General features: G+C 39.1%; 1 protein-coding gene across 1 annotated transcript in view; it reads left to right on the forward strand.

The window, feature by feature from the left end:
- The first annotated feature begins 3,879 nt into the window (after nucleotides 1-3,879).
- LOC149065921 (uncharacterized) overlaps nucleotides 3,880-24,624 on the forward strand; it is a 30,276-nt gene continuing 9,531 nt past the window's right edge. The window contains exons 1-6 of the mRNA XM_089253362.1: nucleotides 3,880-4,756; nucleotides 6,899-7,016; nucleotides 14,213-14,351; nucleotides 17,333-17,471; nucleotides 19,101-19,290; nucleotides 21,382-21,557. Coding sequence (XP_089109488.1) covers nucleotides 4,011-4,756; nucleotides 6,899-7,016; nucleotides 14,213-14,351; nucleotides 17,333-17,471; nucleotides 19,101-19,290; nucleotides 21,382-21,557 — 1,508 coding nt within the window. The 5' untranslated portion in view covers nucleotides 3,880-4,010. The remainder of the gene's footprint in view (nucleotides 4,757-6,898; nucleotides 7,017-14,212; nucleotides 14,352-17,332; nucleotides 17,472-19,100; nucleotides 19,291-21,381; nucleotides 21,558-24,624) is intronic.

Raw genomic sequence — 24,624 nt, forward strand, 5'->3', positions numbered from 1 at the left:
ACAAAAAAAAAATCAATGAGATTCTTCCGGGGCCCCAAAATGGAACCTGTCAATTTTTCCATGGGGGCCCGATCCGAAGACTTGTCGGACATCCCCCCCCCCTGTGACAGGCGACAAAGAGTTTTCGTTTTTATCAATTTCACAACGAATAAAATGTGGGGGCCCACATCTAGTAGCGGGGATCCAATACGCAGATTTTTAGAAGGGAGGCCCAGACAGGATTTATCTCGGGCTGCCGCTATTGCAAATTCTACAATGTTAAACAACAGAAAATAATGAGATTCATTCAGGGCCCCCAAAATGAAACGGGGGCCCCTGACTTGGAAGCTAATCGGGAATCCCCCCGTTAGAGCCACGGCAAATGTTCATTGGTATTCATTTTACCAACTGTGAAATAATAAGAGCCATACGTTGGGTGGCCATACATCCCTTACTTCCGTGCATAGTCCCGGTCTTTTCTGTTTTTTTGGCTGTTTCGAATTTCTTCAAAAAAAATGTCCCGGTTTTTCACGTATTTTCAGCGAAGCCAACTTCACTTTTAATTCTTAATTTTATTCAACAAATAAAAGTATGTTCCAAACTCAGAAATTATATCAAGACTACAAACAAGAAAAAAAAAATCATCTCGCATTTTTTCATGCCTTTTTTATTTTAATTCACTGCAATTTGAAGCGGGCTTCATTTCCCGAGATTAGCGACTTTTCTTTGATTTTAGTACGGGTTATAGCGACAATTGGCGGTGTTACGTGTTTCTGAGCTTAATTTACCGTATTTTTCTCGAGCAAATACGGTCAGTCTACTAATGATGACACTTCACCACGTAAAGACTCGGTAGATGTCACTGCAAATAGTTTGTTGTCTGTCACAAATATAAGTAAATCGACCTTCTACCAATGCCTAGAACGTAGAAAAAGCCCAATACACTTCTTTCAGCTTATGATTAGGGTGACCATACGTCCCGTATTTTGCACGAAGTCTACTTGAATTTTTATTCTTTATTGAAGTCAAAGATTGAAATTATTTTTCAACTTATAAATTATATTGTGATGATTACAACTATAAATGAGAATATTAATCCCCACATTTGTCTTGGAGAACGTTTTGTTCTTCGTGGAATTCATTTTAATCCACTGCAATTGCAGTAATGCTTCATTTCCCGCCATTATGATTTTTCCGTAATTTCAACAATATTTGGCAACTTTGCTCGGATATGGCGTCATTTTTGGCGATGTCCCGTATTTTCCCGTATTTGGAATCCCAATCGCCCGTATTATCGAGGAAATATGGTCACCCTAGTTATGACGATTTCTTAGCATATAAAAACTCGTTAGATGTCGCTGCGAACAGTTAATTGTCTGTAACAAATATAAGTAAACAAATCGACCTTCTACCAATGCCTAGAACGTAGAAAAAGCCCAATACACTTCTTTCAGCTTATGATGATTTCTTAGCATATAGACTCGTTAGATGTCACTGCAAACAGTTAATTGTTTGTCACAAATATAAGTAAACGAGCTCAAAACTGGTACCAATGCCTAAAAAAAATGTAGTAAAAAACCAATATTATTCTATTATGATCAGCGTCATCTATGATCATGTCATAGCATGTCGAAGACTCACTAGATGTACTGCAAAATTCATATTGTCAATGCATATTGTCAAATGCACAATCTTGCGGACAAACTTATTCCTCACCTGCCATTAATGCTTAAAAAGTAGAATGACCATATTTACTCATGTAAAAATGTGAAATTTGCCTTCCAAATACGGTAAAATGCGGGACAGTGGTTAATAATCACTGTAAAAATCACTGCACATAAATGATGCCAACAGTGAGCAAAGTCAACAACTTATATTAAAATCACAGAAAAGTCGCTAATTGAGGAAAATGAAGAGCCATTGCGCAAATTGCAGTGAATTAAAAAGAGAAACCATGATAAAAATATTTACTCTGTAATATAAAATCCGACTCGGAAAAGAGCCCGTATCTATGCAACGGAAATTAGTGACGGTTTTTTTTTTTTTATTACGATAATCAGTGACGTTTTTGAGTGCGGAAATCACAGTGTGTTCACAGGGTCCGGGTACCCAGGATATCACCACTGCATATTGTGATGCTTGCTTATTGTCCTGTATTACCTATGGTGAAGGTGTATTTCTTATTGTTCTGTATTGCCGATTGTGGCCACACACGCATTGTGTTGTTTTGCTTATCGCGATGGTGGTGTATTGCTCTATGTGGTGCACTGAATATAGTGGTGCATTGCTTATTGCGGTGCTTTGAATATGGTGGTGCACTAATTATTGTGCTGTATTGCCGATGGTGGTGCATTAAGTGTTGTATTGCTTAATGTGGGTCCCCCGAATATAGTGGTGCATTGCTTTTTGCGGTACCCTGAATAGATAGGGTGCACTACTTATTGTGCTGTATTGCCTATGATAGTTGGTGCATTGCTCATTGTACTGAATCGCCGATGGTGGTGCTTTGCATGTTTTATGTGCCGTATTTCTTATTGTAGTGCATTGCAAATAATGGTGGTGCATTGCGCATTGCAGCTCATTATGTGATGTATTGCTTATTGTAATGCAGTAATGCAGTGCTTTTGCTTTTTGCGTATATCATGGTGCTTCACTTATTGCGATCCATCGCGTGCTGTATTTTCTCATTGCAATGCAGTGCTCATTGCGTATTGTTATGCATTATAGTGCATCGCGTGCTGTATTTCTCATTGCAATGCAGTGCTTATTGCGTATTGTTATGCATTATAGTGCATCGCTTTCTTATCGTATTTCAGTGGTTATGGTGTATTGTGGAGCTTATTGCGATGTATAGTGCTGTACTACGTATTGAGCTGTAAATATATTTTTACTAGTATATACCTATGGGGGGGGGCACCAAAATCAACCGTGCTTAGGGCCTTCAAACGTCTTAATCCGGCCCTGTATTTGTGTTTCAGTGCCATCGATCTTTCACAAAAGACAACTATTACTACTGAACCACACATGCAACTCGTCCACATTCCTCTGCGGAACTTCTAATGAATTGCCACATTTCGGAATCCGCGTGCAAGCGTTGTGAACCTAACGTGAAGTTTGTTTCTGTATAATACTTGTTATGTGTAGTGCCATCTCCCACCAATCTTTCTAATTATGTGTGAAGTGTAATGATTGAATAATTGTACCGTTGTGTGTAGGCCTGTTGCTATCTGTGCTGAGACTTTTTAACGGGGGAGAGACAGCATTCGCGCCTCGAAGTGGGGTACCACAGAAAACCAACTTCGGCCGACATGGCCCCCACATCATGCAGCCGGGCCCTCAGGATGGGATCTTAGACGGGCCTCTCTAAAGTGAATTTAGAGTGGGAAAGAACAAAAAAATACGTCACGGGCCCCAGGGATAGAACTTTGTCAGCCCTGTCCTGGGAACCATGTCAGCCGACCATCACTGTTTCGACGGTGGGGTTCGAACCCGGGTACTCGCGGCAATAGACATTCATTCTTTCATTCATTAAAACTAAACACAACTCCGGTCTATCGCCCAGGCAATTTACTACCGATTGAATTGCGCCGGATTGTGACAGAAGACAACTGAACAGAAAAAGGGAATTTTTTTTCACGCAGCCGTTTTAAGAGCAGCCTTCGTCCGACTATTCCCACAGCTAAAAATATAAGCCCCCCCCCCCACCCGGTATCCTCTTCTTTCGTACTCGAAGAAAGTCGGAATCCAAATCACAAGAAAATACGATGTCCTGGGAAATGCTTCGGAAAATTATGGTCAGACATGTGATTATAAGTCCTGTTTCGGCTCTAGCGGCACGAAGCCCTGTATAATCAAGATGATATCAAAGACGATGAAGTCAAAGACGTCTCGGATGATTTGTTACATTTTTTTTTGTTACTGTGTGCCCATGGCTATTGTTGAAGACGCGTAAACGTCCACGATTACATTTCCGTTGTAATTTATAAATTCATTTTGCGGTTTTCCATTGGTTGATATATATCGAGATTTCGATGGAAATGTCCAAACAGAAGCGGAGCTTGCTTTGGACGCACTTCGAGAAGATCCCCGGTGGTCGGGCGAGGTGCGAGCATTGCTTGGAGAATGTCAGCATCGCCGGCGGTTCGACGAGCAACCTCAGGAGGCACCTCAAGAAGAAGCACCCGGAGGAGAGGCTGGACTCCGACGCCACGGATCCGACCGCAGCCGCCGTGGACAGTATAGATCCGAACAAGGACCTCGTGGAGGACTCCGAGGTGCCCCCGTCCAAGAAGAGGAGCAAGATCTGGGACCACTTCACGATGCAGCCGAACGGCAAGCCCAAGTGCAACCACTGCGACAGGGCCGTCAGCATCTCGAACGGGTCGACGGGCAACCTCAAGAGACACGTCAAGATAAAGCACTCCGGCGAGCTGACCCCGGACAAGGACGACGAGCTCAGCGAGTCCGGGTCCGTCGAAAACTCCAACGCCACCGACGCCGAGGGCAGGAAGAAGAAGAGGAGCCGGGTGTGGACCCATTTCAGGGAGATAGGAATCGGCCGAGCCAGGTGCGAGTACTGTTCGAGGGTCGTGAGTTTCGGACAGGGTTCGACCGGGAATCTGGTCCGCCACCTGAGGACTCAGCACCACCGGATAATCAACAAGAACCTGCAACTGATTGAGGGTCCAGATCCAATTTCCGGAGACCCGATACTCATCAATCTTGGACTCGACAGCTTACAGTCGGAGTTCATCGAAGTGCCTGAAATCGAGAAGCGGTTTGTTTCTTCTTCTTCTTATAATTGACTACTGCTATTTAACTGGATAGGCCTATGTGCATCATTATCAGAGGGGCATTCTGGGCTACACAAATTTTGCCACCCTTCTCCCGTATTGTCTAATTTTCTTGACTACCCTTTCCCCGAAATTACCACCCTGCACTATAAATGGCTTGGCTTCCGCCTCACTCCTGAAAGTACACCCGTGTCTCTAAATCACTCTTATGCTCACACTCTCTCTAAGTCACTCTTTTTGTCACTCATATGCTTACACACATTTTTTCATCACTCACATACTTGCACATGCTATTTTTCGCTCAGTGACACTGTTCCTTGCTTTACAGGTCACTCCTTTGATCGTTTATACATGTGCCAGCTCATTCATAAGCTAGCATGTGCCACTCTAGGTCATTTAGATACTTGCTCATGCCTCAAGTCACTCTTTTGCACACTCACATACTTGAAATCTCTGTAGGTCACTCTTTTCATCTCACTGTCTCAGCAGCAGGGTTGTCTTAGGAACATCTAGGACATCCCTGGCTAAAGGATTTTTTGAGGCCCTACCTGCCCAGAAATGCTTGTGTCGTACCAATACATTCGCTTATTCTTGAAAATTTTAACCAGTTATCATTTTTATGAGCCCTTCTGCCTTCTCTCTTGAGACCTCTGGGCCGTCCTGGTGCCGTGGTAGGCCTATGTATTAAAATGGCAGAGGGAGATTTATTTAGGATTATACAAATTTTGCTACCCGTCTCCCATTCTACTAATTTTCTCGGCCACTCATTCCTAAAATCTGTTGTCCCTCTGAACTTGTTGCCGCCCTTGTAAATATGCCACTGATCATAATGAAGAATTACTCTGGGGAATTTCTAACAAATTGGTGCACAACGTACATAGGCGAAAATCATAGGCACTGACACGAAGAAAACATTGATGGAGGCTGAAAACCACCATTTTTCCCGTATATATGGGACTCAAGCCTGTAGGCAGTAGGGAGCAGAATGGTGTGTTGCCATTCATAAATTAAATATATTCATAAATTATTGAGGGCTTAAATAGCCTCAACCCCCCCAGGGTCTGGCACATCAATGACTATGTAAAGGCTTGGCGGGAAGTTACAATGATGATGATGTCAATTCATATAACATATGCATATATATACACATTAGATCAGTCAGCTCTTCCATTGACACGACACACTAACTCTTGCCACATCGCTATATTGCAATTTACCGCCATTAATGAGTTAGATTAGAAACGAAGGAGCCATCTATCGGTGGTCGTGCTCAAACCCGTTAGGGAAAAATATTTGTTTTCTACATTCTTGCCCCTGTTCAAACTTGGGACCTGACAGCAACCAGCCTTCCCGGTGGTAGGCGAGCATCATACCACCGTGTGCCACTCAAACCCCACATTGACAATGTGGTTTATTGACACTTAAGCGTCCCTATGCAGGGAGAAAAAGTATTTGCAGTTCGAAAATAAGGCATACACATGTTCAACCCAGTGGCTTGTGGGGTAAATGTGATCCTTGAAGTCATCTGATGTGGTCTGTGAGCTTGAACCAAATTTTGTAAAAATGGACTAAGCGGCACATTCCACATAATTTATATGATCTGCGGTACCACATCACTTAAGTGGCTCACTGCACATTTACAGATCACTTTTGTGACCTTCGGTGCACTTACAGATTACTTGTGTCCATGGCCTCCACATCCTGGAGCAAGGTCCCTATGCTGGGATCTTTAGTGGGCCCCTCAAGCCAGACCTTTCACAGGCCCTTTCATAGTGTATTCGTAGCATGAAAAAACAAAAAAAATGATGGTAATTGGCCCAGGGCTAAAGTCAGCCCCACACTTGAGGGGGACCATGCTTGTGTTGTGCTGCATATTTCCAGATAAGTGACTCGCAGCACATTCACAGATCACTCAAGCGGTCCACAGCATATTTAGATATTGCTTAGGTAATGTGGTCTGTGACTCTGTTTCATCACTTAATTATGTGGCCCGAGACATGTTTTCAAATTACTGAAGCCGTAAAGGTGGAACACCCTTGAGTTAGAGTATTCACATTTCATAAGAATAATGTGGTATATCTGTTTACCAATGATGACTAATCGTTGTGGATTATTTATTGTTCCAGAGGGCTTTATGATTTGTGTATCGTTGGCGGCGGTTTGATCGGATCAGCAGCGGCCAGACATGCCTCTGCGAACCCTGGGCTCAATGTTGTACTTGTAGGGCCGGATGAATCCAGTAAGGTTTGTATTCATTTTTACTTCATCATTATGTTTCAAAGAAGTCAACGTTGACGTCGTACAGAGAATTTTCATTTAGATTTTTGTCTCTCATGCGACTGACCATGCATATTTCCATGATTATCCAAATATTCTGTACCACGATGTCCCAATACAGTAGAAACAATCAATTCTTATTTGGTGCGACGAACACAAACGCCATCATAAAAACAAAAAAAAAAGCTGGATTGGCTCCGATTTTCTTTGTAATAGTAAAATCATTTAACACATACATAGCAGTGCAATGCAAATACATTGAAACTGAATCCAGAAAAATAATATATAGGGCAAATATATATATAGGGCGAAAAAGCCTATTTAAATATTGTATTTCGAACCCTGGTTTAATGGTCACTCTCAGATATAGTCATGGACACCATTTTCATCATTTGTTCTATTGAATTAAAACCCTTGTACGGACATTAATAGTTGAAATTTTGGTTTGAAGTACATTATATGATCACTAGAGGGCAACAAAAACAATATTAGAGAGATATAGATGTCTTTTTTCTCAGCCAGAGATATCAAGGAAACAGTTATTTTCCGGATATTATGCTGAGGTGAGCTCGGAAAGAAAAGTCATCACGTCTCCGCCGGGACTCGAACCCAGGCCCTCTTGCATACCGGGCAAGCATGCTACCATCTACACCACTGGAGACACTAGAATCTGCCTTCCAAATTTCACGCACTGTGTCGTGAGGCGCTGAAGTAGAGGCATTAGTAGCCTCTCTTAACTTCAGGAAATGGCCCCCGGGTGGGACGGTTTAAAGTTAACGAGGCTACTAATGCCTCTATTTCAGCGACTCACGACACAGTGCGTGAAATTTGGAAGGCAGATTCTAGTGTCTCCAGTGGTGTAGATGGTAGCATGCTTGCCCGGTATGCAAGAGGGCCTGGGTTCGAGTCCCGGCGGAGACGTGATGACTTTTCTTTCCGAGCTCACCTCAGCATAATATCCGGAAAATAACTGTTTCCTTGATATCTCTGGCTGAGAAAAAAGACATCTATATCTCTCTAAACCGTCCCACCCGGGGGCCATTTCCTGAAGTTAAGAGAGGCTACTAATGCCTCTACTTCAGCGCCTCACGACACAGTGCGTGAAATTTGGAAGGCAGATTCTAGTGTCTCCAGTGGTGTAGATGGTAGCATGCTTGCCCGGTATGCAAGAGGGCCTGGGTTCGAGTCCCGGCGGAGACGTGATGACTTTTCTTTCCGAGCTCACCTCAGCATAATATCCGGAAAATAACTGTTTCCTTGAAAAACAATATTATTTATAAATGTAAATATTGTAATAATTTGATCAACTTTTTAATATTTGGCTACTTTTGAATGAAATTTTGGCTTGAAGTTTGTTAATGTTTGGCAACTCTGATGTCTGGCCATAACCTGAATTCATGTGTTGCTGGTTGTGAGAGTATATTTTACACATGATTCCACGCTGTTTAATATGGCCGGGGTTGCACTATGAAAACGTTATTTTATAAAACTTGAAAAATTCGACCAATAAGTCAATTGGTTACATTCGAGCGAAGGTAACAAACACACTTATTGGTTATCCTGGCCTAAGAGAGTAAAATTGATCTCAAATAGTCTTTCTTTTCTTTCTTTCAAACCGAGCACAACTCAGGTCTATCACCATTTATGGGCGATTAAGTACCTAATGAGTTGTGCCGGAGGTGTAACTGTGTGTGTATCTAACAGTCTGAGTGTGTATGTAGTGTTGTGTTTGATTTTTCAGTGCTGCCATCTATATTTCAGAAGGGAAGTGAGTGATGTGTTATGCTTGAATTACATTTGTGCTCTTTGTAGGTCTGTTGCTTTCTGTGGCGAGACTTTTTAACGGGGAGATTGGCTCGCATTCACGCCTTGAAGTTGGGAACCACAGAAAACCAACTTCAGCCGACCACCACTATGGCGACGGTGGGGCTCGAACCCGGGTCCTCGCTATGCCAGTCCATCACTATGACCACTCGACCACCATAGCAGCCTCAAATACAGTCAAAAATGTCGCAAAATTGGAGTTTGTGCTTTTGCAAATGAATTCAATGTGTTGAACAAATATGTTTTCCTGTAAACACAATGATGGCCACAGAAGACGTGGGCGATGCTGCAAGCTGTGCATGTATGTGTTGTGAACCTAGCGTTAAGTCATTTTCTGTGTAATACTTGTTATGCGTAGTGCTACCATCTGCCGCCAATTTTTCAAACTATAAGTGAAGTGTAATGATTGAATAATTGTATTGTTGTAGGCGTTATCAATTGTTTTTAAAAAAAAATTACATTTGCATCGAAACATGGTACAAGTAAATACCAAGGTTCTTAACCTGGGAAATGATGCAAGTGACTAACTCACTGTAAGTAGTTGAAAAGCATGTTAGTAGATGTCACTTACATGTTGGCTTATGGTGCCCGAAACTTGTTTTTCGCTCTCATGTAAAATTTCAGATTTGACACTTACTGCAATTATTATTTCTGTCTTCAATTTTTGTGTGCCTTGAGCAATTGATTAGTCCAGCCCTGATAAAAACATTAAATTTCATTCATTCTTAACATGGTAATATCCTCGATAAAAATGCCCGTACAACTTTTTTTTAACGTGATATTCATCTTCAGCAGGTCAAACCCAAAGAGGCCATTGTACTCTAATTTACCTGGGTCCGAAAAATTTGGGTGCTTTTTGAGGGAAAGTGGGTCCCTCTCAAAAAAAATTTATCTTGAAAAAAAAAATTGATGCCCCCCCCCCCCCATATCTATCTCTATGAATTTTCTTCCAGCATGCCCCAGGTCTTTGATCACCTGCTTATATTTCTTCATTGAGACTGAGCGGTGGGCTATGTTCTGGATAGGAGAAGAAGGTATCTGTAAATCTCTCTCTCAAGTAATTCATTTCTCTAAAAACATGTTGTATTCAGAGGTTCATTAACTTTCATTGTCTACCAGTAGGAAAAGCCTCTGAGAATCGAACATGTGGAATTTAGCACACGTAATAAATCTAAAACAAATGTACAGTTGATCCCGCTTATAACATTCCTCTTATTTAGAACGGTTTTCCACTTAGTATAACTTATTTTCGTCTTCCTAACAATAAGTAATTCTCATTAAGATTTCCTGTGTAAAGTGTTTTCCTGTTTATAACATTTTTATGACTGTTTTTTGAAAAACTTTATAAGGAGGATCCACTTTAACAGTTGGAGGCACACATTTATTTACTAAGGAATCAATATATAAATTCACTTGTGATTGGTTTTCCATTTCGTTAAAAAAAACACAAATTTAAAGCAAATGAGATTCTCTCTCTCTCTCCCTCAGTCCACACTTTCTCAGATACTTTCTAAATCCTTGCGAAGCGATTTCCTGGTAGAATGACTTTATTTTCCCTCCCTGATGGTCCACTATTCTGATCTGTTGCCATTTAACTGCCATATATTTTCACACTTGAATATTGGAGCTATGTCCGATTTGTGTTGGTGAAAGTTAAGTGTGCTTGTGTGTGTGTGCCCGGCGTTTGACATGTTTTGTGTTCAGTAGGTGGTGCCATCTATCTAGCGCAGCAACTAGGTACTTTCTTAAACAGGGCAAGCACACATTTTGGCACATCCATGTAATGTAGAAGAAGCAGTTATAAAGGGTGAATTTAGTGCCCTCCTCTAGTCCAGAGCTTGGGACACTAGACCCTCCCAGTTGCAGCCCTGCATTTATCTTTCAAACTGGTAATGCGTGCATTTGAAGTTTAATGTATATTTGGTTGATCCATGAAATGATTTCGTTTATATATTTACACTTTATTTACAACGGATAATATTTACACAATACAAACGGGAATGCTGGTAGAGAAAAATGTGGCCCGTGCACGGCGAGACACAGACACGCGCGTTGGTGAGTAGGACAACATCAATTCCGATCATTCCAATCTCCTAATGGCTCACAAGCTAGAAGTTTCCTAAGTTGTGTAGACGAGGATTCACTACAACGTGTGACTAGTTCGTGCTTCAGTTTTTCGCATGGCTCCGAAGTTGGCGGGTTCATGAGAATGTCTCGTACTAGAGATGCGTTATCTGGAGGTAAATTTGCAACGATGTAGTTGTATTTTGTTTTTGACTCTGTTATTGGTTTTGGAGCGGCTAACTCGAAAGTGCTTTCACACATCACGAACCATAACGAAACATCACGCACGTTGAATGGCGGTATAACTACGGCACTCACCTCTGCCATGGTGGTTTCTTTTGTTTCACGTCCGATGTCGCCAATCTTTGGTTGATCCATGAAATGATTTCGTTTATATATTTACACTTTATTTACAACGGATAATATTTACACAATACAAACGGGAATGCTGGTAGAGAAAAATGTGGCCCGTGCACGGCGAGACACAGACACGCGCGTCGGTGAGTAAGACAACATCAACAACAAACAAGCAGAGTCAGACGCCTTTGACTCCCGATTTTCTGTTGCGTTGCCACGAGCAGAAAATAGAATAATAATTATACAAGCTGCGAAGAATGCTAGCGCCATCGTGCGGGCAGCACTACATATACATATTTGTGTTGTAGGTCTGTGTGATCACTGTGGCAACGAGAAGTTTTTTTTTTTCAAAGGAATTATAGTCAACTCAAAATTAGCAAACCTTAGAAAATCATATTTTTAGTCGATTACCATTGCTCAATCGCTGGTTCCAAACCCGGATTTTCACCAAAAGCAAAATTTGAGGTGGGGGGGGGGATGTTATAAAGGCCTCTTCCTCCAGATCAAAAATTAAAAATATTTTTGTAGAGAATTAAAACAATTTATTTTATGCCATCTGTTAATTAAAAATTGTTTTCGAGTGTTAGTGACCCAAACTTTCTGTGAAGAGTTAGATCCTTGTGCCCCTCCAAAGGGCGATTCTGAGTACACACCCGTGATTTTCGCGTTGCAAAACTGTTACTACCACATAGCAGTAAGATGACAAAACTGTGGATATTCAAGATAGAGTTTTTACAGATTTAGTTTTTTTTTTCCACTATCTCGGGAAAGTTACAATTTGAACGGGCATTCCAATCCTTTATGATTAAAAAGACAAAATGCATACTCGCAATATTGTAGGCACAAGGTGAATTTATGCCTTATAGATGCTGTCTTTGAATGCCTGCAAATAGCCGCGAAAGTACCGTAATTTCTGGTATGTAACCAGAAGGGAGAAAATTTGCAGAGGAATAAAAACTCCAAAATTTGACAGTTATGCGGTCCCTCATTCAGAGAAGCAACTAGATATCCCTCATCTTATTCTTCGACAACCCGTGTGTATATCAATACAGTACAGTGTACAAAGTAGTAAAAACCACCTTTTTAAGGTTGCACGATCATGATACATGGGGTCATTCTAGTATAACGTCATCATCGATGGGGGGGGGGGGGGGGGAAAGGGGGGGGGGTTCCGATTTGCTGACTTTTGATGACAAGGGAGAGGGGGGGTTTGGATAATGCTTACGTCATCGACCACCCTTTATGAAAATATTAGTTAGGATTCAGAGGGGCAGAGCTGATGATGAAATTTTGCTGACAAGAGGGGGGGGGGAGAGTCGGCGTTTTGCTGACAAGGGGGGGGGGGGTCAAAAATGGCTAAAAATTTGCTTAGGTAATACTTGAACGGCCCCATGGTAAAAAGAAGAAAAAAAGAAAGGGAATAAAAGTTGGGGAAGTTTTTTTCTCTACTTTTTTCTTCTTCTTAGAACTAGGAAAAACACATCGCAGAGGACGTGTGAACAAAATTTTTATGTGTTCTTTTCTCTGAAACTCCAGGTATTTGAAGCGTTATAGCATGTCAATGGCATCTCTACAAACCCATTCAGAATTGTGTATTTTCATGTCAGAATTTCATGATCATAATTTCACTGTTGTCTACAGACACAGCTCACAAAGCACTTTCTTAACACTTTGCATGGTAATACAGTGGAACTTCGGCATTAACATCCAGAAAATTCAATTTCTCAGTAGACTCACTGTTGTTTGCAAACTTATTCTTTTTTTTTTTTTTGACTTTCACCTTATTCAATGACACTTGCTCTTTCCTCCTATTTTGAATTTCTGAGAAATGGTAAATTGCAGTGTTTCTTGGACAGATTCATTGCTTGCACACTGCTACAGCTTTATTTAGGTGGTTTTTATCTGCAGAGTTTTGCACAGATAAATACATTTTACACATCTCTCTAATCTCATCTTCTAACTCTTTCTCAGATAAGATACCGTCCAAAACTCTTACTGGTGCTTCCATAAAAGATCCATCACTTCATCTACCGTCAACTCCTAGACATTTTCCACCACTAGTTCTTGAATACCATCCTCATGCACCTCCAGTCCCTGGTCTTTCCCAAGCACACAATCTCTTTGACAAGTAGTGTTTCATGAGCTAGCCTCTCAAAATCACATTCAATAATGCAATCAGTCCACAGTTTTTCCCAAAACTGAATTAAACTTAAAAAAACCATTCAAGCGTATGCATGGCTACAATGCTACTTCTAGTTTTGTTTCATAAATATTTGCACTCACATGTGTTAATTTTTCGAGTGAGACACGCTTACCAGCAGGGCTGTCTTAAGAGCATCATGGGCCCCCAGGCCAAGTGGTTTTTCTGAGGCCCTACCTAGAAAATTCTCGAAAAATTCAACTGCTTCTCGTTTTTCTGAGGCCCCCCCCCCTCTTCTCTTGAAGCTCCCAGGCTGCGCCCGCACATTAAGATGGCACTGCTTACCAGAGACTTTAGGGGAGAATATTACCCATAATTCCATAACGTGTGTGGGCGAAAGCAAAAAACCGTCAGCTCAGTTGAGATAACGTGAAAATAAATAAACAAAACTCCATTTTTGCTTGTAATGCGAATCCTCGCTTGTTAACCGAGTCAAAATTTGTTCAAAATTCTTGCTTGTTTTATGAATTGATCATTAACTGAACCACTTGCTGACCGAAGTTCCACTGTATCTGGAAGAAAAGGTGGATAGAACTTTTAATGGTGTTAATTTTCATGCTCAGCAAATCAAAACAGTTCTAAATCACTAAATCATGTATTTGAATGTCGGATGCACTTACATTGCTGGCCAGTGCTATGAATATAGTGAGATTTTATTTCAAAAGTATTTATATATACAATTTTATCAATGTAAGAACCTGAAATTTGTTATCATTAGGACGGAAGAAAATGTGCTAAACCTTTCTGCTCATATCATGAGGAAGAAAATGTCATGACTCTGATAGATGAAATGCCACCTCTGCAAAATCTTATCCAACGTTCATCCAGCCAGTTAAAAGAATTGGAGAAACTATCTGGTAGGATTAGATCTTTTATGAATGAAATCCATCGTGATAGTGCTCAATTGTTATTGATTGTTGTTAAACCATGATAGATATTGAAATTTATTTGTATAATAATACATAGATTATGAAAAAAAAATTTTTGAAAAAATATAAATGTTAGCTTAGAGATATGTCAAGCACCATTGTTAGTCTGAGTGATGCAACGATAACATGCTTGTCTACCGCCATGAAGATTTCCTTCAGATCAGCAGGTTTGATCTTGCTGAAGAACATTAATAACTAGTACTTTATGTACCAAACCTGAGGTGACCACCAATAGATGGCACATTTATTTCTTACCAGAGGCACATTTTTATGGTTTTGCCACTCTTCTCCCATTCTAGTCGTCTATTTTCTTAACAACTCTTTCCTTGAATTTGCCACTCTGTGCAATAACCCACTTACCCCTGTCCCGCTAACACACAGTGTCTCTAAAGTCGCTGTCATTCATATACTTACACATTTTCTTGGTCACTCACTGACCTAGTTCCTTACTCAGTAGGTCAATCATATGGTCATTCACATGCTTGCTCCTTTTCTAAGTCACTCTTTTGCTCACTCATGTGCTTGTGTACTGGTCACTCACATACTTGCATACGCTCTAGGTCACTCACATACTTGCATACGCTCTAGGTCACTCACATACTTGCATACGCTCTAGGTCACTCACATAGTTGCACACATTCTGAGTCACTCACTGATCTGGTCTCTTGCTCTGTAAGTCATTCATTTTGTCATTCATATTCTTGTTCATGCTCCGCGTGGATAACTCATTTAGTCATTCACATAAGCATGCTCATGCTCTGTGGGCCATTTGTGTGGTCATTCACATGCTTGCTCATGCTTTAAGTCACTCTTTTACTCACTCACATGTGTGCTTGCAAACTTTTGATCACTTGCATACTTACACATGCTCTAGATCAGTGGTTCTCAACCTGGGACCATATGGCCCCCTTACAGTCCAGAGATATTCTAGGGGGGCCATGGGTGAAAATCCGGTGAAAGGGTAGCCATGACAGGTGTGAAGGGGGCCACAGAGAGTTGTGAATAATTAGAGCTTTCAAGTGAAATATGATGGGAGAAAATGTTACTACTTTCAGTATCCAACAAAAATGTCCATATAACCAGGGCCATCTTAATCCACAGGCCTATGAGTGGTATAGCCCAGAGACTCATATCCTCCATAGGGAGGCCCTACATGATGAGATTTGGTTTTATAATTTTCGATTATAAGTATGTAAATATGTAAGCTATCACTTCCAGCTAAATATGAGGCTCCAGAACATTACTTTGGATGGGGACCCATGATGTTGAGACAGCCATGCATAAAACCCTTCCCAAGAAGGAAGCTCACTGAACTCTAGTCCAGGGTAGGCACAGACCCAGGGTGATGTGTTAGGAGGGTCGATTGAAGGTTTGTTATGTAGATCATTCTATATTTTACACATTTCATTCAGCTCTTGGAAGGGATGAGCATTTACCTTCTGGATCCATGCTTGGCCCAGGATTCCAGAATTCAATTTTATTTATAAAATATTTGTTCATTATAAATTTATTTTTGATTAAATTCAATTCAGTAAGTAGAAAGGGTCTTGATGTGGGATGAGCGTAGGGGGCCCTGGATAAGACAAGGGGTCCATGAGAAGAAAATACCGTCTAAAGGGGGCCATGGACTGAAAAAGATTGAGAAACACTGCTCTAGATCACAGTGTTTCTTAACCTTTTTCTGCCCATGGCCCCCTTTGAAGCATATTTTTTTTCTCGTGGCTCCCCTGTCTTACCCAGAGTCTTTGACCCTCATCTAGAAGCAAAATCCCTTTATACGTATTGAATTGATTTTTTCAGTGAATTTATGCTGAACAAAAATTTCACAAATAAGATTGTCCTCCAGACTGCTGGCCTAGACTTTATTGAGCTCCCTACTAGCCCGAGGTCTATTCAGGGCCGTCTCAACATCATGGGCTCCCTAGGGAAAGTGGTGCTATGGTAGTCCCATACTTAGCTGGAAATAAACAGCCTACATATGTCCTACTTATTTTCAAAATTAATTGCAATTTTCAAAATGTCATAAGGTGGGGACATGAGACTGACAGAGCTGCAGCCTGGGGCCTGATATGGTTTTCATAATTTTTTGTTTTTCACACTATAATTTAATATAGTGGTCTGTGAAAAATTTAGCTGGGGGCCTGCGGAAAACCCCATCCAGGGAACCTGCTGCAAAATGTAGGCGGTGAAGCCTGGGTGGGTCCATGCCCTAAGACGGTCCTGGTTTTATATGTAGTTTTGTTGGATTCTGTAAATAGTGTATAGTCACTAATATAAAAGCTTTATTTCTTCGCACCTTAATTTTTCTTCTCAGCTCTCTGCAACCCTCCAAAGCACCTGTCATGGTGCTTTGGAGGGTTGCCTTTCTCTATTTTCTTCTGTGGCCCCCTTGAAGTATCCCAGTACCACTAGGGGGCCATATGGCCCCCGGTTGAGAACCACTGCTCTAGATCACTCACATGCTTACACATGCTCCAGGTCACTTACTGGCCTGGTCCCTCGCTCTCTAGGTCACGCGTTTGATTATTCACATGCTTGTTCACTCTCTAAGGCACTCTTTTGCTCACTCATGTGCTTGCAAACTCTCTAAGTCACTCTTTTGGTCAATTACTGACTCTTGCTGTCTGGGTATAGGTGGATTTATTGAGGGTTATATAAAATTTTGCTGCCTTTCTCTCATTCTACTTATTTTCTTGGCCTACTCACTCTTCAAATTTGCTCCCTTTCTGAACTTGCTGGCCTGGGCTAAGCCTCCCTGCCACTGTTTCTGACCCAAGTGGATCAGTAGTAAATTTTTGTGTGGCAACATGACCCTAATTGGTGTGGGGTAAAGTAGTAGTTGTATCTGTTGCAAAATGTTGCTATATTTGTGTGTTGCATCAACGTCTATTCTATGGGCTTTCTTCTAGGAAAAATTTTCTACTTTCCAAGGAAAACACTAGTGTTTGGTAAGAGTGGCCACCCAGGCATTGAACAGGTCAAAGGAATTATGGTGCAAGGAAAAGTTGGAACAACAGATGTTTTGAATTCATCTGATTTGTATTCAAGGTATAAATTCTCTATTTTAAATTGATATTATCTGTAAACAATTGACATTCAAAAGCAATACAATTTAATTCACTTTTTTCCTATTTATGCTGTTTCTTCCTTTTTTGTTTTCACCTTTTGGCTCTCAGAAATCCCTTGATGGAAGGATGTTCAGAACATGACATGTCAAGAGCTATGAACCCCAAAATCAATCGCGATAGTTTAATGCATAAAATAAAGGTGTCACAATATTTTAACTGTCTTGCAAAATTTCTAAACAATGCAAAGCTGACTATACAGTACATTGTATACAGCACTACTTTTTCCCCTGCATATAATCTGCGGATTATAGGTTTAAAAAAATCCATTGGAATTCCTTGATGTGGATTATATGTTGCTGCGTCTTATCTACCAATTCTTCTCCAAATGGTTGGAACAAAAATAAATATTTTTTCAAAAATAATTTCTTGTGATTTATAGATGGCACTTGCATGTTATGTACGTATTGTGTTAAAGGTCTTTATGGAACTATGAAAGGGACTTTCTTAAATTTTAGACTGATTTGCATCCTTGTCTCAAAAGTTGGAAAACATAAAAAACCAACTTCAGCTGATCCCCACTACTGCCATAGACAGAGCTTTAACTGAGATCTTCCTAAATTATAGATACACAATTATTTTTTGTACATAATTTTAAGATTTACTGATATTGAAAATGGATAGAATAATAAATATATGAATAGAAAAATGTATATTACATGGGGAAGAAAGTTTTTGCCAAAAATGATAGGTGGTGCTGAATTAGCTGCAGTAGTCGTGTTTATAGTCTAATTTGGGTAAGCACACTAACATTTTGAAAATGTTAAAAAAAGTGTGTTCTAGTAGTACGTAAAATTTTGTTTGTTTACAACTTTTATGCGTAATACAGGATGTGTAAAATGTCTGTTGAAAAATCTAGATTTCGTCACATCATTTGGTTCCACTGAAAATCCAAACTGGGCTGCAACCGCAATAAATTTCGCGTTAGGTGAGTCCACCGTAAGTACAAGAACAGAAGGATACTGTTTCTACTATGGACATCCAGCTGGAAATTGTCTGGTGCGAGGGCAAAAAAAAAAAAAGGCTGTCAGACGCACACTGACATACAAGAAGGTCATATTGTCTGTCTAATGAGATCACCGTGGAATAATCTTGTATGACTTTCTTCCGAAAAATATTTATTGTTTTTTTTAGGTTATATTCATAGCTTCTACCCCCCCCTCCCCGAAACATTCCATCGCCCCCAGGGGGCGTTAACGCCCATCTTGGAAATCATTGGACTATATGATAATATATTTTTTCTCAAAGTAGTAAAATTCACGCATATACAGATTTTATGTAGGAAAATATGTTACTTCTACACTCTGTAGTACATATAAAATGTACTCCACATTTATAGATTTTTATATCAATATTAATCTTTTAGGAGAGTCGAATGATCTCCATTTTATGTGAGAACATTTTTTTAAAGATGCAAGGAACTTGCAGGAAACAAATTTATTCTATAATCATTACTATATGAAGAAAATGTTAGAATATTGGATCATGTCCAATGTCAAAGTAGAAAAAAGGATCAATGTGTTTTTTTCCCCTCCCACATCCTTATTTTCAGGTACCCATATTTACAGCCTACATTAGAAGATATTGGGATTTCTCATGCTATGTGTTCAGGATACATTAATGAACGTGGTCTAAAAGAAGCTCAGTTGAAAGTTGCTGAGATACAAGGCTGCGAGATTGTTCGTGATGTCGTGAAAGAAGTCAAAGCCGTGAAGAAGTTGGGTCAACATTACTGTCACAAGGTTTGTTAGCCCTTGCTGTTGCTGTCTTTTGATTTGCAATTGTATGATTATGATCATATATGTAAAAATTATATTAGGACTGCACTTTTATGGATAATTACAAATAGGAAGGCCACAATGAGCAAACTGGGTTGTTGAATTATGGTTGTCTTCATCTAAGTATGGATAGAGCTTCTCGATTTATCTCATCATAAATATCATATATATTTTTAAACATGTCAATTTTGATAGAATTCAATACAACTGGGGAGGGGTTATGCTATTCTATTTATTCATAACCCTGTTAGACACTTTTCCCTAGAATAGAATTGTCCCTTAACATAATTGGTGTCCCCTTGTCGAAGCAGGACCCCTCTGGACCTCCTTGGGGATGAATTTTCAGAAATCCCATCTTAGTGGGTATAAATAACTCGTTTCATCCCATCTATCCTGTTGGAAATTTTAAGCAATTCAACCTGCATTCTTCCAATGTAAACATATGTTCAAAAAAAATTGGTCTTTCTTCAAGCCCTGCATATCAGTGAGAGTCTACATAGCTATATGGCATACTTTATCCCAAAAGGAAGACTGAAGAATGACTTAAGGATAATGTGAAGGGATCTTTTTACGAATATTCTTGCGAAGTATTTGCAAATAGTGCTGTATTTATTAATAAGTACTTGTAATACCCGGGGCTGCTGTGTTTTTTCAATATAACGGGAGAATTGAAGAAGTTACAAACAATTGTAAAGGAATAAACATGTCTGAGATACATTGTTAGGGAACCACAGTAACCAAAGTAAACATTCCAAAAGTTATTGTTGAGGCCCAGGAATCATTGGTGCCCGACGGTTTTTTGCAAATTTCAGGCATTTTTGTCCTGCTTTGACAAACTTTTCAAGTAGCCTATGGTTCAATCTGGGTCCTGTTTTGTATATAAGCGAAATTCTGTGATAATTGGTCTAAAATTGAATATTTGTATAGAGAACATACTCACAGAAAATAAATTTTATATTTATAGATTATGCAAATTTTGCTTGTGAATTTTTTGTTTGTTCCATATGAAAGCAATAGCTATGGGAATAAAATTGTGTATCTTGTTAATCGTGCCCAGTTGGTGAGTATGGGCACCTGTGTGGTATGGTGGTAAGATACTTGTCCACCAATTTGAAGGTTGCTGTCACAGTCGTGGGTTCGTACCCGAGGGAGGATATAAATAAGGTATTTTTCCTAACAAACTTGAGGCAACTACTAATTGACAGCGTCTTTATTTCCAGCCCATTTCATTAATGGCAGTAAATTGGTCAGTATTGCTTTAGCGATATGGTCAGAGTTGTATTTGGTGAAGTAGTGGGGTGAGTATGATGACCACAATGATAGTTTTAACAAGGTTGTCAAGTTTGTGGCGCTGCTTGTTTTCATATTTTTTTTAATGTTCCTTATTGGTGATGACAGCTAAGCATTATCTTGTATCATATCGCAACACTGTTCAGTCTGGTTCTATATATTAACCGCCATTCATTTAAAATCTCTCTGCTAATGGCTGATTATATCACTTTGTACTTACTATTTCTATGTAATAAAGTATATGGAGTCGTAATTCAGCTCATCTCAACAAAACAAGCCATATACGCACCCCCCCTCCCTTCACGCTTCATTATATGTTCATTTATATTGTTCTTTGGGTACATAATGCAACCAGAGATGTACTTACACGTGGCTTGCTAGCTGCTGTTTGCTGACCCTTGCTCTATACCATGATGAATACTTTCAATTCATTGTACATGTATTGTATTTTCACTACAGTATTTGTAAATTAAAATTGATATGATATGGTTTAACCAACCTTCATGTCCCATGTGAAAACTGTTCTGCTGTGTGGTGGCTTAACTTTGTTCTTAGTTTTTAGATCTTTCATCTTAAGAACTAACTCTGTTCTGATAACATACCTTTTAGCCCAAGAAATGCTCCTTTTTTTCCCCCACTGTATATAATTCAATTTATGAATGTAGTATAGTTTTCCAATTTGTAATTTTATTATTTGTACCTGATCACATAGTTTTTTTTTTCTTTTCTTTTTTTTCAAATAATAACTGTTTTCTTCAAAAATAGGTGGTTCTGGAAAATAGGTATTCAATATTCACAAAACGAGTGTTGATTTGCACAGGAGCCTTCACAAAATTCAGGTGCCTTGTTCCAAACAGACAGGATTCCCTACCCCTGCTGAACGTTAGAAAAGAAACAGCTGCTTTGTTTGAGATTCCTATCGAAGAAGCTGAAAAACTGAGGTCAGTTGAACGATAATCTCCAGTTTCTTCTTTTGTATTTCCCTGTATTTTACGGGACATTTCTTTATTTTTGTCCATTAAGACATCATACAATTTTTTTCAATGAAGCTTGTTCGAATTTGTAATCTTTACTCAAAATGGTGAATGAAGATAACTTTCATAAGTTATAAATTATGATAATTATGGCTATATATGAATAGGCCTATATCGCACATACTTGTCATAATCAGTATTTTGCCCCCCTCCCCATGAACTACATTTAGGTTACTTCTACTAAGCAACACATGCACCTCGTCCATATTCCTCTGCAGAATTTCTAATGAATTGATACATGTTATAGTGTATGTGTTGTGAACCTAACGTGAAGTTTATTTCTGTGTAATTCTTGTTATATGTAGTGCTGTCATCTGCCGTCAATTTTTCTAACTATTACCATGTAATGTATCATTCCTTTGGGTCTCCCATTACGTGTTTCTGATGTGTCGATAACTCCCCTAGTTAGCTAACTAACGCTAGGTCCTTCCCCCAGGCGAAGACCCGGTTGTGTCAGTATGACTTTTTGTGATTATGTTCAATGTATGTGACATTGTAAAGAAATAATTGTATTCAATTACCTTGTTTAATTAGCGGAGGGCCACAGAACTAATTAAACAAAGTAATTGAATACAATTATTTCCTTACAATGAATAATCACATATATTAAACATAATTACAAAAACTCATTCTGACACAATGGGTCTTCGTCCTGGGGAAGGACTTAGCGTTAGCTAGTTAACTAGGGGGTTATCGACACATCGGAAACAGGTCATGTCATTGTAATGTATCACCCAATGGGTGATACATTACAATGACTCCAATTACAACTGAAGTGTGATGATTGTATCGTTGTAGGCCTGTTGCTCTCTGTGCCGAGCTAATGCTTTTTAAAGGGGAGATTGACTCACATTCGCTCCTTGAAGTTGGGATTCGCAGCAATACCAGTTACTGTGCTTTCCAGTAGTCCTTCCATTTTCCCATGCATTTATAATTTTCAGCCATTCCAGCAGCAATTGGTGATTTTGCCAACTTGTGACAATGTTTAAGAAAATAATTCGCAATGTCTTCTGTTTTGCCGTATTTCAGATCACAGTTTCCCGTATTTTTCTCAGTGGAAATGTTCCCCAGTCATGATGAATGTTTTTTTGTTATGTTAGATTTTAGTTAACTGTGATTTGCCACAGTCCTTTATTTTTTCTCTCCTCTGTAATTTTAACAATAATCAGAAAATTTGTCATAAATTACATTTTTTTTCGGCTACAATTTACTCCATATTTAGTATTGGTTTTCCTCAATCAGATATGCATGGTGTTGTAAAACAAAAAAACTCGACGTATATAAAATTCATTTTCCATGTGTATCTGCAATTTCATACCAATTTTTGCGAAATTTTGTACCGACCCCCCCCCCCCCCCACTTAAACGATCGGTTACTTTAAAAAGTTAATGTTTGTCAGGGTTGGGCAAATGTCCGTAAGGTCAAAATATTGGCCAGCAACAATCAGGCCGGATCTTAAATCCTAGTACTCGCTTCGGCAATACATATACTAAAATTGGATCTTAAATCCTGTGGACCACACAGCTGCAGAAGGCCCCAACTGAAGGCAAGGGGTGATTTTTTTATCGCCAAACTATCATTTGCTTACACTTGAACACTAGGCATTTCTCCAGAACCGGCACTGGCAACAATGGATTTTGGAATGTATGCTTTTGTTACCGTGGTTCCCAAACAATGGTTTGCCACTTTTTATTGAAGAACACCCAGGCAGTGCCAAGCATTCCTGCAAGTTGGATGTAGTATGTCATGTTCAAAATATTTTTCTAAAGTTCTCAAGGAAACTGATTCAAGTTTAAAAAAACGTCATGGAAAAGAAAAAATTCTTACGAAAGTAAAATTCTTCCCGAGCAGAGGGTTTTTTGAAAATTAATTGCAATATTCAGTCTCCTGTTTGAAACCGAGTTTGGTCATCTTTCACGATTGGTGGTTTTTCTCTTTGTGAAGAGTAATGTTATAACCTTGTTATTATGTAATATTCTCTCCCTCCATATTGGCAAATTTATCACCAGATTTGTAAAATGTTACCCAAATGAGATCTATTTGAAAAATTATTTTCCCAAAATCAACACTTTGTTGCCAAAATGTGGTAAATTTTTCTCCTTCACTAATCAAATCTCCAAGTCAAATTTTTTGAAGGAAGGTGCATGCAGAGCGTACACGTTTATTGTGAGTTAGTTTTTTTCCTATGACCTTGTGTTAGTCAGATTACATGTTGACCATTAAAACGGAGTAAAAATTCATGTATAAATTTTTTCAAAATTTATAAATTCATAAAATTCTAATGAATGATCAAATATCTCAGTTAATTTTACTAACACATGTCGTATAAATATTCCTACAAAATTGCAGAATTTTATGTAAAGCAGTTTTTTTTAATCTTAACGAAAGAGCTCCAAAACTGCAATTTCAGAAAATTGTGTTCAAAATTTTCTTTATTGTTCACGCATTTACACTATAATTCATTAGTTTTTTTATATTTTATTTTTGGAAAAACAAATTAACCCTATTGGCACAGATTTTTTTTGCATTTGGTTGCAATATGAAGAAATATTTTAGTCATGTTTGAAAAATTGACTTCAGCAGTTGTGACACCCCTTAAATGAATAAAGTATCGCTAATGATTTTGAGATGGGATTTTTTTTTCCAGTTCTGATTCAGAAGTTTTAGAAGATTTACATATTCCATTACGGGTTTTGATTGCAATTCTGTAACATAATTAACTTGATTAACACAATAAGCAAGTTAAATGAAATCGATCACAGTTACAAAAAATGTCATCATGATGAAGTCTAACAAATACAGTTTAAAATTTTTACTACATCACATTTATGTTATGAGTGGTGTGTGTGAAATAATATTAAAAACCATATTTAGAAAAACAAACAGTAAAGAGATGGCTTTTGGTTTGAAAATTGAGAGCTGGTGGTGGTGGGCATGGTTTTTCTTGAGGAAGAAAATTAAGAAATGAAATAAA

Source organism: Pholcus phalangioides, unplaced genomic scaffold (genome assembly GCF_987345545.1).
Source record: "Pholcus phalangioides strain wild (caught in Gottingen) unplaced genomic scaffold, Ppha-v1.0 ptg000037l_1, whole genome shotgun sequence".
NCBI lineage: Eukaryota > Metazoa > Arthropoda > Arachnida > Araneae > Pholcidae > Pholcus > Pholcus phalangioides.